Source organism: Hypomesus transpacificus, chromosome 5, assembly GCF_021917145.1.
Source record: "Hypomesus transpacificus isolate Combined female chromosome 5, fHypTra1, whole genome shotgun sequence".
NCBI lineage: Eukaryota > Metazoa > Chordata > Actinopteri > Osmeriformes > Osmeridae > Hypomesus > Hypomesus transpacificus.
In genome coordinates this window covers 5,274,229-5,289,568 of record NC_061064.1, presented here as the reverse complement: position 1 = coordinate 5,289,568, position 15,340 = coordinate 5,274,229, and the positions used below count along the sequence as shown (strand labels likewise).

The 15,340-nt window shown below is 47.6% G+C and overlaps 1 protein-coding gene across 1 annotated transcript in view; it reads left to right on the top strand.

The window, feature by feature from the left end:
* The first annotated feature begins 660 nt into the window (after positions 1–660).
* uvrag (UV radiation resistance associated gene) overlaps positions 661–15,340 on the top strand; it is a 54,207-nt gene continuing 39,527 nt past the window's right edge. The window contains exons 1-4 of the mRNA XM_047019968.1: positions 661–965; positions 3,223–3,340; positions 4,046–4,080; positions 5,696–5,799. Of these exons, the coding sequence (XP_046875924.1) occupies positions 861–965; positions 3,223–3,340; positions 4,046–4,080; positions 5,696–5,799 (362 nt within the window). The 5' untranslated portion in view covers positions 661–860. The remainder of the gene's footprint in view (positions 966–3,222; positions 3,341–4,045; positions 4,081–5,695; positions 5,800–15,340) is intronic.

Genomic DNA, 15,340 nt, shown 5'->3' with positions numbered 1-15,340 from the left:
GTATTTATTAAGTACTGATATAGAAAATGTGAACAGTCAAATCCCATTGGATTCCTGTATGTGACCAACACAGTCACTGCAGAATATGCACACCTCGCCTATTACAATGTCATTGGTTTAGAGCCCCTGACTGAGCCTACAACAAGCTACTTTACGTTTGAGATTAGGGATTGCTGTTAATACAGTGCTGCCCCTTGAGTAATTTTACCTCTAATTAATTGTCTACCATACAGAGACAGAGACTGTTCAAGGGAGATGGCTGAAGATGGTCCTGTGTCAAAGTTGACTAAAGAAACGTTTCTGTTTTTGGTGCATTTCAAATACAAATTAAAACAAATATTCTGAATGAGTCACTTAACACAACCAGCCACACAACTTTTAATGTACATCAAATTAATTAAGCAAATTAAATGTATATTTCACAAAATGTGATTTGATTCACAATATGTTTTGCAACGTTACCAGCAGGTAACGCTATCACACAATTTAGGTAATTTATCCATGTTCAATTGGAGCACCTCAAGAACAACCGACCCTTTTCAAATGATTGGCATTAACTTGGACAAATGGAGACGTTGTCATTGACTTAAAGGTAACGCCTATATTACACTGGCAACCACTGTTGCCCAATCAGAAATCTTCCGGGGTCCGTCTATGAAAAAGGCGGATTTCCTCTCCATACTTTGTTTATGTCGCAAGCTGTCTGACAGCAACTAGTTAACTGGAGTGTTTAGTGGTATATTTCGTCGGAAAACCTTTCCCTATTAATGAGTGCATATACATATATACAACTGTAGGTTCCTGGATGTTGATGATGGAATATTTTGTTGAATGAAGCGAACGCCCCGGGTGCCAATAGGATGAACTCCATCACCGGTCGGGATCTCGCTGTCCCCGCTGCTTCTGTCACAAACTCTGGATCTTCATCTTCACGAGCTTTGCACGTAGAACTCACCTCTCAACAGGTAAGGACGTGCATTCAAACATATTATTTGAGTATTTGCAGTACGCACGTTAATAGAAAAACTAATATTAGTGCTGTCTTTACTACAATGCTACAGTGAAGTGAATATTGCAGGCCTACATTGCATGACTAGCTAACTCACCAAGCTAGAGTTATGGCACGGTTAGCTGAAATGGCTAGTGTTATACTAGCACTGTTAGCTGACTAACTCTAAGCCTTGGAAGTCAGCTAGCTAACTTAACTTTAAGCAAAGAACAAAAAACATTCTCTTCATCACTAATTTCCATCACTATGTTTCAGTATAGCCACGTAATTTAGTAGCTAACTTGCAGATATTGCTATCGCATTTTTAGCAACGAAAGGATGACATTTCTCATACAGTAGATAGACATACAGAAGCTTTCTTCCAGGTCAACGAGCACCAGAATAAACGCAAGACTGTCACGGGGTCGATGTAATAAGCTAACAAACACAGAAGGCCCGGGCTGTCTTTTTAAGTACACCTTTCTAACAGCTAGCATAGTGACCACCACCATTTTTACTACCAAAACTAACCCAACGTTAAAACCGGACTCACAAATGGAACTATGCTTTATGCATAATAGATACCGGTAGAAAGCCAGGCATTCATTCCTTAAAGCTCCTACTGCTAATATATTGCTGTTTACCTTCCTTTGAATTTGATTTCCATTGCAACTGTAGCATACAGTATCCACTCTTATTTCATTCATTCATTCTTTTTTTATATATTTGTTCTCACACACATTTACTGATACCAACTCACTAGCCCGATCTGAGCAATTTAGAGGTATCATACGGGTGCTTTTACAAGGTGTCTTTAACATTCTAAGGGCTGTACAGTTGCAGAGAATGGGATAGTATCCGATGCTAAGGTTGAGTTGGCTGAAAAGTGAATGAGACCACTAGGTCATAGATTACCACGTAAGGGGATCATGTGACCCCATGTGACCTCTGAACAAACGAAAAGTCTATTGGAACAGAACATGAGAAGGATTACTAGGAGCATAAAAAAAAACCATTCTAACATGTTACATTACTCTAATGGTGACCACTAGCACTGCTGGTACAAGGCTCTCGCCTCCCACTTTCTCTCACCCTCTTTCTCACACTGTCTCCCTCTGTCTAAAGGTCTCTCTCTGGACCCCCCCTCCCAATCCCTCTTCTAAGCAGCCATGGTCCAAATTAGCTCTTTTCAGAAATTACATTTTAGAAGGGGGGGCGGGGGGCCGGGGAAGCCCCCTGGTTGAACAAATCAACTTTTTGTTTCCACGGCTCTTAATCTCATCGGGCCTATAACCCATGACTTAGATATAGCCCTAATATGCCTGGGGCGGTGGCTGCTCAGTCTGCTGCTGGAGCTGGAGAATGTGGGCTAGATCAGGTGAGGGCCTGCATGCCTGCCCGCCTGCCTGCCTGGCTCATCCACTCTGTAGACGTTCTGGACTTCCTGCTATGACTCTGCTGGGCCAGAGGGGAGGGGTGGGGGTGGGGGATCCCTGGTGAATGGCCCTGCTCTTTTCACGGGTCTCATGTCTCCCCCCTTCACCCCCACCCCGGCTGAGGCGCTAGGCTGTCTTGGAACCATTGTTTGACTGTCACAGACTCGTCCCAAGTCGCCTGTTCTCCAGGAAGAGGGTCAGATGGAGTAGGGTTGATGCAGCCTTTCCCTCCTCCACCAGGCTCTTTATCAGGCAGGAGGGACTACTTGGTCAAGTTGTTTGTAGGGCGGACCTTTGACTAACATCCAACAACGGTGATGTCATGTTCTTTCGGAGGATTGGAGCGTGTTTCATAGAAAAGTCCTCGCTGGTCTGAGGTGTACTGTAGGCTACAAAGACTACTTGTCTCACTGCTCAGATGGTACAGTATGGCTTGTCTCACTGCTCCAATGGTACAGTATGGCTTGTCTCACTGCTCAGATGGTACAGTATGGCTTGTCTCACTGCTCAAAAGATGCTCAAGGAACTAGGAAATGTGGAGTAGATGGCTAGCATGTGACTGTGGGCTCATTTGTTATAGTTGTAACGCTGTTCTTTTTTCCGACAGTATGACCTTAACGACTGTGGCACTGAGCACCGGCCTCCCCCCCACCCCTACAGTCCATAGCCCTGCACTCTATTTCTGTTCCTCTCCAGTTTAACTTCCTCTCTCTCTCTCTCTCTCTCTCTCTCTCTCTCTCTCTCTCTCTCTCTCTCTCTCTCTCTCTCTCTCTCTCTCTCTCTTTCCCTCCATCACAGAGGCGGTTACGTCATCTCCGAAGCATCGCTGCTCGAAACATCGTGAACAGGAATGGTTCTCCTCTGCTGGACACGTACTTCACCCTCCATCTCTCTCTGGAGGACCGCATATCCAGAGGTGCACATTCACTTCCTCTATTCTTCCCCTCGACCATCCAGGTCACTCCTTTTTAGCACCATCAACAGCCCCCCTCTCACTTAAATCTGAAGACTCAACTCAGCAATGTCATCTCAATCACTTCTCCTGACATGCATTCACGTCTGGAGTGATTTAGTAGTATTGGATGTTGGTTCTGGTTGTTAGGTTGTACGTTTTGAGGGTAGACCACATGCCGGTCCTGGTTATTGGCCTCTGATCCAGCTGTGATGTGTTTTTGTCATAATATCCGGAGCAGGAAGAGGAGAGCCCTTTCAGCAGAGGCATAAAGGAGGTGGAAGCACCTTTCTACACTGTCATGAGAAGCAAAGCTGCTTGGCTTGAGGGGGGGGGGGGGGGGGGGGGGGGGAGGAGGGAGGGGGGGAGGAGGGAGGGGAGAGAGAGGGGGAGGGGAGAGAGGGGGAGGGGAGAGAGGGGGGGGAGAGAGGGGGGTTAGGGCTGAAGCCCACTGCTCTCTATGCTCCATCAGACAAGCATCTCTCTCATTTTTGGTTTTAGTAAGTTCAAGCCAAACCCAATCTTGGGGGGGGGGGGGGGGGTTATTGTACAGTAGTTTGATGACCCAAGACATCTTTCATTTTGAGCTTGTAAATGTTTTCCACAAAATAATTGGCCTGCATTGGGCCGTTTCACTTCTCTGATGTTTCCATTGTCCTGTCTCTGCAGGCTTTTACAAGAGTGAAGTCATCCGGGATTCACTGGTGAGTGTCACAATCTGACAGTGTTCTGTTCTGCATACAGGGCATTCATCTGACTTTGTGTAATCAGTTAATCAATTCCAAAATTGATGAGCCAAAGTCCTTCATGGATCAGGGAGACATCAGGGTCTCTCGGTGGACCTCGGATGACGCGACCCCGTGACGACCCCTGGTTTTCCCACCAACACTTCCCCTGGTGACTTTGCAGACCCAGTCACTCAGACAGTTACTGTGTTAACAGTGCGTCACATTCTCCACTGAGGTGTAAAAAGCCTGTGATTCCTGCCAGCTGCGCTAGCCGCCGGTCGTCCACACGCATCGAGGCGAGCTGCCTCCCACGTTCCTCTAATCTCTTAACAATGGCTCTGGACGTGTCAACTGTTCACACACACGCTCTGTATCCTCCCTGCTCGATTCCCAGTTGTGTACCCGAGCATGAATATTTAAAGCCACTAGGAACCCAGGAGCACTTAGGACACGCCGTGCCTTCACATAAAGCTTCGGTTGGACCTCCTGTCTCTTGTCTGACTAAAAGCTGCAGCAACAGCAGAACAGACAGGAAGTTGTCTCTCTGTCAGTGCTGAGGAATGCTCCCCTCAGCTAACATGGCTGTAGCATCGGGCTGCTTCCTCGCTCTCGTAGCTTGTAGTGTCACCAGGTGGGTCATGAGCCAGTCTTGCTTGCCTGGAGGAGACTTGGCTCCAGTATAGTTCTAGTACAGTACTAGCCCACCCTCTCCCTGCCCAGGCCACGTGCACCAACGGCAGCGTGCTGCTCCCTTCTGTCTGAATAGAGCCAAGTACAACAGAGCAATGCTATCAGGCCAAACCCAGACTGAGGAGCTGGCCTTGGCGTTTTCCTTCCCTGCCTACCTTTCCTGTGTCTGCCCCCGGGGCAGCAGGCGCTAATGCACTGCAGATGAACACCCCCCCCCCCCCCTCCGCCGCCCAGAAAGCGTGTGTGAATATGATAACGCTGACAACGTCAGCATTCCTCACCGGTGACCTTTGCTATCGAGTGTTCTGTCGGTTTCCCTATTGTCGATTGTTCTTCCTGTTTTGTTATGAGAAGTTGTGCTCTCCTTCTGCCAAACACAGACATATGCACACGCACGCTTTGTCCGCAAAGGTTTTTGCTGTGCGTCTGGCTCCATCCAAAAAACAAGAGATTATCAGTTCAGTATTCCTTTTAACAGGAAACCACTGGAGGCTTTAAATGATGGGAACTTTTGTTGTGCTCTCCGACAGATGGACCTTCAAATTCCAACATTTTATGGAGTTAAGGGAGTTCAGTCTATGAAACTGGAGTGCTTGGTGTTACCCAAGGGTCCCGGAAAGGGCCTTGTGGATATTAAGGTTGAATGTGTCCACATTTGCTGTGACGTCACGTGGCGGTTGTTAAATGACAGCATCGCAGCCTGGTCGACCTCGGCTCCCCCCATCCCCAGGCCCCCTCACTGACAGCTTGCTATTGTGCCGGAGCGCCTCAATTCAGTTCAAGTTTTGGGGGCCAACTGTCAGAAGAAGTTTCCAATCCCAGTGTCCCTGCATGTTGATGAAATGCGATTTTTATTTCTTGTCTGTTTTCCTCCCCCCCCCCTCCCCCCCCTCCCCGGCAGAATCCAACATGGCGGAGTTTAGACTTTGGCATGCTGCCGGACCTGCTGGACACGTCCGTGTCCAGCTTCGTGGTGAGGATCTGGGGCGGGCGAGAGCAGCAGTACCAGCTCCTCATCGAGTGGAAGGTCAACCTGGACGGCCTCCGATACGCAGGCCAGCAGGTCAGACACGCCGCGCGCTGCCGCCTCATCGCTGTCACAGGGCCCTGTTCTGACGTTCCCAGTGACACACCTCCTCTTTGTCTTCTCACAGATCCGCTCCAGGAACCCAAATGAGATTATTTTTGGATTGAACGATGGTTACTATGCAGCTGACTTTGATCAGAAGGTACTGCCTTTTGTCAGTGTCCTGGAATAGTCTGCGAAGCAAAATAGCAAAGTATAATTCAGTGACCTTGGCTGTACTCTCTCTGTCTCTCTCCTTCCTGTTGTAAAATGTCCTTGTTCACAGGACAACTCTGAAAGGAAGAAGAATAGTTTGCTTCAGGTGGACCAGAGTTCTGTCAGAAACTCCTACAGTGTGTTCTCTCTTCTCAGGTGAGACTGCACACACACACACACACACACAGGCACACACACACACACACAGGCACACAAGCAAACACACACGCAGACACACACACACCCTCAGGGCTTTCCTCAGCATTATGCCAAATACATTTTAAAATAAATGGTCTTGTCCAGTAGATGGCACTGTTAAACAGCTAATAATACGACTGCAGCTCTACCATGAGTTTGTTTTTGCTCTGAAGTTATATTGAGCTGCCAACAATACGGTCTGTAGTGTTTAACTTGGACGTGAAAGCACATACATATGGAAAGCTCTAATCAAGTTAGTAAAATCAAGGCACCCTGTCATCACTGGCCAGCGGTGTAATCCACAGATGGAGAATTCCATTAGAATTACCTGCACTGATGATATTAAAGATTAATGGCCTGTCCTACTATTATATACCACAAGGGGGTGGCAGACATTCGCATTGGACGTACTTTTCGCATTAGAATATGGAAGCAAATCGTGACCAAAATTCAAATGAAAATGCATTTCCAGAAATGCATTTTCATTTTAAGAATGTGGCTGCATTATTTGACTCATAAATCAAATTAGTATTCAATCATCCTATTTGCATTTTCATTTTCTTCTTTAAGACTGCTCATTCTTTCCCTTAATTAAAATGAAAACGAAAAAGACATTTGAAATTTAATTTTCAAAATATGCCCCAGCAAATAGATACCAAAATTCAATTTGAAATGTAAAATTTGAAAATGAAAATGCATTTCCAGAAATGCATTTTCATTTTAAGAACGTGGCTGCAAAATCGTGACCACAATTCAAATTCAAATGCATTTCCAGAAATGCATTTTCATTTTCAAGAACGTGGCTGCAAAATCGTGACCACAATTCAAATTCAAATGCATTTTCAGAAATGCATTTTCATTTTAAGAACGTGGCTGCAAAATCGTGACCACAATTCAAATTCAAATGTATTTCCAGAAATGCATTTTCATTTTAAGAATGTGGCTGCATTATTTGACTCATAAATCAAATTAGTACTGATTAGTACTGAGCGGACATTGCATTTTCATTTTCATGTTCTGCCCGCAAAGAACTGCCCATAATTCGAAAACGAAAATGCATTCTGAGCGGCGCAGTTGAGTGACGTCAGTAGCCGCTCTTCTTCAGCTCCCTGCTGACCGAGCTACCCATCTTGTTCGGTAGGGGGCGGTGTGCACATACGCATTGCATTACATGGCAAATGTGCCGGGAAATTGATCAGACACTGATAGAATTAGCTGAGCTGGTAGAAACTAATAATATATCTGAGTCTGATGCCCGTGACCGAGTAGAACAAGTCACAGAGAGCTTGGCTGCATACTCTGCCGTCACAGACGTACACATTAATGAGGTTGCCATAGTAAACCTCTCTTCAGTCCTGGAACGGCTGGATGCTGTGGAGCCTCAAATGGGACGGGGACGACCAACCATCCACATCCCGTTCGAGTCCATCGAAAACTATTTATTAAATGGTTTAAAAATAAAGGACATAGCGGACCTGTTGTCGGCCACCAGACCATCCGTCGGAGGATCCAAAGCAACGGATTTATGGAGCTAGAAAGCTGACAAAAGTATCTGAATTTGAATATGAAAGATCTGAAATATTTGTGTGTCGAATTTCATAAAACTGAAATATATTGTTGTTGAATATATAATATCTGAATTATTTGTATGCCAAATTTAATACAACTGAATTATTTTGATCCAAAAATAAAACATTCTAAAATTCAGATTGCAGGAATTCAGATTCTTGAAATTCAGATTGCGGAAATTCAAATTCAGATTGCGGAAATTCAGATTTTGTCTGAACCAGGCCAAAGGTGAAACAGCTTGCTTTCACAGGAAAAAGTAGACCATTTAATAAATAGTTTTCGATGGACTCGAACGGGATGTGGATGGTTGGTCGTCCCCGTCCCATTTGAGGCTCCACAGCATCCAGCCGTTCCAGGACTGAAGAGAGGTTTACTATGGCAACCTCATTAATGTGTACGTCTGTGACGGCAGAGTATGCAGCCAAGCTCTCTGTGACTTGTTCTACTCGGTCACGGGCATCAGACTCAGATATATTATTAGTTTCTACCAGCTCAGCTAATTCTATCAGTGTCTGATCAATTTCCCGGCACATTTGTCATGTAATGCAATGCGTATGTGCACACCGCCCCCTACCGAACAAGATGGGTAGCTCGGTCAGCAGGGAGCTGAAGAAGAGCGGCTACTGACGTCACTCTACTGCGCCGCTCAGAATGCATTTTCGTTTTCGAATTATGGGCAGTTCTTAGCGGGCAGAACATGAAAATGAAAATGCAATGTCCGCTCAGTACTAATCAGTACCAATTTGATTTATGAGTCAAATAATGCAGCCACATTCTTAAAATGAAAATGCATTTCTGGAAATACATTTGAATTTGAATTGTGGTCACGATTTTGCAGCCACGTTCTTAAAATGAAAATGCATTTCTGGAAATGCATTTGAATTTGAATTGTGGTCACGATTTTGCAGCCACGTTCTTAAAATGAAAATGCATTTCTGGAAATGCATTTTCATTTTCAAATTTTACATTTCAAATTGAATTTTGGTATCTATTTGCTGGGGCATATTTTGAAAATTAAATTTCAAATGTCTTTTTCGTTTTCATTTTAATTAAGGGAAAGAATGAGCAGTCTTAAAGAAGAAAATGAAAATGCAAATAGGATGATTGAATACTAATTTGATTTATGAGTCAAATAATGCAGCCACATTCTTAAAATGAAAATGCATTTCTGGAAATGCATTTTCATTTGAATTTTGGTCACGATTTGCTTCCATATTAGAAGTCTTCTGGGGGAGAGTTTCAATTAAGACTCTTGTTGACATAATACAGCGCTGTTGCTCTATATTTGAGAGTAGTGAGCCGTAAACCCTATCTATAGCACCGGCAGGGCTTCCCCTAGGGAACCCATGATTAACATCCACCCTTCCTCCACAATTACAACTTTTAACAAAAAAAAACGTCAACAAATAAACGTTTTGCACTGTTGGGACAACAAACACTGCCAAGTCCCATAGCCTTTCCTCTCAGTGCTATATAGAAGGTATTTAAAACCACCTTCCTCCACCGTCAGCCTTCCTCTCTTGGTGCGTCTGCAGCTGCCCCCGCAGCCCTCCCTGGGCTGGAAGGCCTCTTGTGTTTTGTCAGTTTGTACGCGAGCAGAAGATGGCCCCTCTACATCCCGCCAAGGGACGTCCCAGGTTGAATCATCCAGCTTTATGGGGCCTGCTGCTGCTGCTGTTGTTCCTTACATGGTTCCTCCTCCCTCTGGTCCCCTGTGGGGCTCGCTGGAATTCCAGGCAGCTCCATTGATCCTCAGCTTCCCTGAGGCTGCCTAGGGAGGACTGGAGGGGATGACGGGTGGAGGGGACGGGGGACTGGAGGGGATGAGGGGTGGAGGGGACGGAGGGCTGGAAGGGATGGGGGGGCTGGAGTGGTGGGTTGGTGGTGGGGGGATGTTTGGCCCCTGTTATGGCCTAGGCCCTAGGATTCTGTCTCCTCCTAACTCCTTTCTCTGTCTCTTCCCCTTGCCTTGCTGACCTTCTCTGTCTGCCTCTCTCTCTCTTCCCCCCCCCCCCCCCCCCCCCCCCCCCCCCCCGGTCTCTGGATAGTATCTTGGCTTCAGGCCACGGTGTGCTCATGTCTTGTGGGCCAGTGCCTCAGAGTGATTCATCAGATGCACACTCCCGTTAGGGTCCCCCTCCACCTCCACCCCTCATGGTAAAGGATTCTATAGAATGTTTCACCTCTGTGACCTGGCCTCAGTTCTGACTACACTGTCTGCATGTTGAAACATGACATTGTCTGGATTCTTGGATTGTGCTTTCCTAGCTGATAATGATACACTCAGCACTGGATTAGCTGTGCACCTTAACTGTATTTTTTTGGGCTGGAGGAAATGGCCAAGAACACTTTATACAGTATGCATTCTTTTTGGGATTTTTTTCACCCCCGCAAACATTTTGTTGGAAATATACAGTAATTTGTCAGTGTAATTGGAACATTGGAGTGATGTACTGTGTTGAATTTTAAATGAATTCCAGACTTGTTCTGGATCTGTGTCCGATACGGGCCCTGAGCAGCACCAGGGCTGTGAGATGGGGTCACACAGGGAAATCTCAGTTGCCGCTCTCTCTCTCGTGCGCCCTCTTCTGCTTTCTATCTCTCTCCCACTGTCTTAGGCTCTCTCTTTCCCTTATATACCCTATCCTTCTCGCTCTCTCTCTCGCTCTCTCTCGCTCTCTCTCTCTCTCTCTCTCTCTCTCTCTCTCTCTCTCTCTCTCTCTCTCTCTCTCTCTCTCTCTCTCTCTCTCTCTCTCTTGTGCTCTCTCTTGACTGTCTGTGAGTGGACACTTAGACTTCGACAGAAATGCCCGGGTTCACCCTCTCCTCTTCAGGTTCTTGATTGGCCAGGTCGACGGGTCTGCTATCGGGGCAAGAATAAGACGTCTCCTTGAGCTACGCGTGTGAAAAAGGAATGGAGATTTCGAGCCTAGATGCAGAAACGGAGCAGAGAACGTTTTTCCATCAATCAGCATGGCCTCCTCTGGGTCTTGGCTGAAGATTCACACCCTGGCGGGGAGACACTGCCGTCCCACGAGGCGGCAGAGAACCCGGGTGGAGCAACGCCAGCGATGGTTAGCCAGCATGACACAGCTGTGACATGGATCTGTGTACACGTGTCTTAACCTTTGGAAATCTGGTTTCGAGATGTAGGTATTCCAACGGTATGGTCAGCGTCATACTAAGGCTCAGGTCATCTGGTCCCAGATCTGTGCTGACTGCAGGTGATAGCCTCTCTACCAGTGGAGACCTGCAATCAGGGGAAAAGGGGAAGACCTGATTGGATCAGCTGGAGCTAAGGTTGGATGACGGTCGCGGAGAGGGACAGTGTCCACCGGTGCGGTTGAAGGTCTGTCTAGTTTCCTTCGAGTTTGTCTTGGTCGGAGGCCTAATTTGGGTGGTTGCGGCACTATAAGGTGTTGTTGAACATTGGTCTCAAGTGCCCTGGAAATGGATGCACTCAAGTAGCTCCAGGAACCTCATTCACGGTCTTTAAGAGCATAAGTAAATCATATTCCCTTTTGGACTTTGAGTAATGGATTCAATGTCAACACAGGCCGTGTGTACATTGGCTGACAGAGGCAGAAACGATTCTAATAGTGCCCCTCCGATACACATCTGTCTTTGCACATGCAGTCGAGTGAACGAGTTCAGAAGTCTTTCCTAACTTTGTTAAAATGATTGTACCGCAACCCCTGCCCCGGCCCTTGCTCCCCCCCGCCCCCCCTGCCCCCCCTCCCCTGTCAGAGCCACATGTTGTCTTGATCTTGTTCGCCTGACGTGCCACTTACGCTCGCTCACGTCCGGGCGTGTGGACAGAAGCGGTGGGCTGCGTTGCCGGGTCAGAGAGGGCTCTGCCCCGCGTCTGTGGAGACTGAGGCGATAAGCCCTTCCTGTGGGACGCAAGGTCGCCTGGCGGCAGAGCGCAACGCCGCGGCCCTCAGCCACAGGATGTGGCTGGAAGATCTGTTTAAACGACGGGCGTAGGCCGGCCCGGAGACCAGCCCCTGGACCAGCCACAGCCCAGACTCCAGAGTACAGTCGGGTCCTTAAGCCCTAAATTGCCAGGCCTGTATGAATGTGGATATTCTGTTCTTGTTCTCAAGCACCTCTGCAGTATTCCGAGGCAGCATCGAAACATCTGTGGACCTTTGTTCCATGCTTCTTTTTGGTTCTAAGCCTTTAATTCCCCACTAAGCCGAGAAGCAGTTAGAGAAAGCCTTTCCCGCATGTCCTAAACACTACATCTAACGAGACGAAGCAGAATGGATCCAGTATGTCCTGTTTTTTTTTTTTGGGGGGGGGGGGGGGTCACGTCCCTTTGAATGGGAGTGCGTAGCTGGGACGCCAGCCTGTTTGATTTGTTTCTCAGCAGGGCCCAGACTCCACTCAAGGCCTGTTGTTCCCCACAGCTGAGTAGAGACTGTGGCTCGGCCCGCCCCCGTCTCTGTGAGGGCCGCTGGTGAGCGGCGAGCCACCCCCGCTGTCTGCCCTGATCTCCGAGCGCTGATGGAGGGCGTGCGTCCTTCCTAAATGGCATCCTAAATAGGACTAGGCCATACCCCGCTCCTTGGCTCGCTTGTTCCTTACTACGTCGTCTGTCACAATGTTCCTCCTTTAAACCAAGACGTCAGGCTGTGGTTTCCGGATTCTTGTAATTGTTGTACGCTGCGATGTTTAGAAAGTGCAGTTTTTTTGCTGCTAGATTGAGCTTTTTTATTGTTTCACTCTTGTCGGTTTTAGCGACGTGACAGGTCAGTTAGGGGTTGAGTGCGAGGTGAGGAGGTGGTCCTTGTGACAGGGGAGGTAACATCTGTAATCATCTACGGGGTGACAGGCCCCTCATCACATGACCGGAGCAGCTTGTCTTCAATGTCTCGCTTCTCTGCTTCTCTCCCAGAGTGGTCGTGTAAACGTCTCTGGCTCTCAGCTCCACTAAACCATCTCCTCAGAGTCGGTGCGTGTTCAGGTCCGCCAAAAAAGATTTTTCCAGGGAGGTACAATCTGATCTGTCCATGTGCAGATGGAGGCAATGGTGAAATTGGAGGTGAACAGTGAAAAGGGGGTTGAAAAGTGTTGACATTCCTCGCCAGTGAAGCACAGGTATGCAGCAGAGTGCAAGGTGTTTGTTTGGTTTGGGTCTGCCCACTGCTGTTGTTTTGACCTGGCTGATTTTGGCAACGCAGGGTATTTTCAGCTCCTGCTAGTTGCAAAAATGTGGTCATGGTGTGAATAGCTATTGCTATTGGATCCGATCGCTCGAGCAAGTCATAAATTTGTCGGCATTCTCACCACCCCGAGGTTTCCACGGCGAATAACAAGCGTAAATCTCCAGGAGCCGCGTGGAGGCGTGGGAGACTAATGTAGCTGTCCTACACTGACTGACAGAGAGGAGGCCTGATTGGGAAGTAGTTTTTTTTTTGGTCCCCCTGTCGGACCCGTATCTCCAAACGGCAGGAAGTGGAGGTGTAGATGGGGACGAGGAACGTCAACAAGGCCCCTAATCTCTTGTCACCTGATAGAAAAGCGTTTCAGAAAAGAAATCCCGTCGTATCACACTACAAAAGAAAACAGTTTTTTCCATTTTTTTTGTCTCCCTCCCTTAACTGTTTTCATTGAAACAACATCACTTCAGCCCGTATCCTCGTTTTCTTTCCATCACAAAAGAGCCACAAAATGTGCCAAATCGGCCTCTCAAAACAAAAAAGCAAAAAAACAAAACGGCGGAGCGATAGGAGGTGGGCGGGTGAATTCATGCAAACGCAGAAAAGAAAGAACGTGGCGGAGTGCCAGAGGAGTCCTACCCAGACCCCAGCTATCTAATCCTACAGTACACAAACACCTCCGCCATCACCCGCTCTATGTAGGGCGCTGACGCCCTCCAGACGGGCCCTGTTCAGACACGGTCGCGGGGGAGATCCAGAGGGGACGGAGGACGTGATGTTTCATCTCTTCCTCGAACCCTACTTCTTTTTCCGGCTTATCTCTGCGAGCCAGATGACACATCTGCTCTTCCCTGTTGTTCGGACCTGATTGCAAGGCTGTAGGGCTGCACACAGACCGTCGTAAATATTTATTTAAAGTTCGTCAGCGGAGTAAATAAATACATAAACACGCTGTAGTGGTGGGCGGCATGGACAGCGATTCAGGGTAGGGGCAGTCCCCCCCCCACTGGATGGAGTTAGTACATACTGACTCAAAGCTCAGAGTCAAGGTAATTTGTGTTTATTTCAACGTTCACTGATTTACTGAACTCGCAAATCCATCAAAATGTTCATTCCAACATCTGCAAGAATCCTCGCTAACAAGACCTCCACAATCTGTTTATTGGAGAAACATTGGGTTTAACGTTTCAAACATTGTTGAAAATAAGACTTTACCAGTCACACTAACACTAGCCAATGCTGTAGGGTCAAAGGAATGTCACTTTTTTTATGTTAATCATTCTCACATCAAGGGTTTAGCACGTCACAATCCTGTCAGAGAGTCCTATCCAGGAAGCCTTAGCTGTCATGTAGCTGCCAGCCCTCCTGGTGAAGAAAAGGAAAGTTGTTATGGTTCACAGGGGTGAGTGTGTTGTCTGGAGGTGTGCCCAGTGCTGGTGTGCCCTAGTGTGGGCATAGGGGGCCAGGGCCTCCCCACCTCTCCCAGCCTCTCCTCTGATCCAGAGGCTGACATGGAGCCTGATGGGCAGGGCCAAGGCCCAGACTGGGGAGCTGGGATGAGGGCAGACATGCGTGAAAGCCTGGGGAGATAACTCGGTCAACCTAGGGGGAAGTGACCATATCAGATTCCTCGGTCACAATCACCTAAAGAGATAAAGCTGTCAAAGTGACTTTTCTCTGAAGTTGCCAAGGACTATCACCAGTAGCTATCGCTTCATCGGGCAGGATAACATGGGGGAGAAGGTGATTGGTTCTTGAGGAGATTATTTGTTTCTCTGTTTGGGAAATCCTAAACTCACCAGTTGTGTAGGTACAGCGATGATTTATTTTCCAATGGGGCTCATGCCACCTACAGTAATATCCCGAGGTTTCTATGGAAGCTTGTATCCAATGCTATGAAAGAGGCCACTGGATTTGCCAAACTCCCCCAGCTAGCTGGATTTCGGTTACATTCTCTAGGGAGACAAAACAAATCACGAAATTTTTAAGTGACTGCATACCTTAGCAGAAGTCATTTTCCCCCTACAGCAAGTACTAACCCCCCCCCCCCCCCCTCCACTTCCCCCACAACCGCAAACCCCGAGCCATAACTCTCCACATGACCGCAACCCTTATGAGCTGCAGCCCACAAGGTTGTAGCGTCCCACTCCGGCCGTGTAGAACCCAGTTAGAAGCTGCACCTTTAGCGCTTCCTCTGAAGGCCCCTGATGTAGAGCAGATCCCCAGCAGCCTCGTTCGACATGGAGCAATATGGCCTGTCGTCTGGCAGATTAAGCCAAACAACCCCTTTTTGAGAAAATTGAGGAACGACAGTGATGCAAAGACGAAAAAT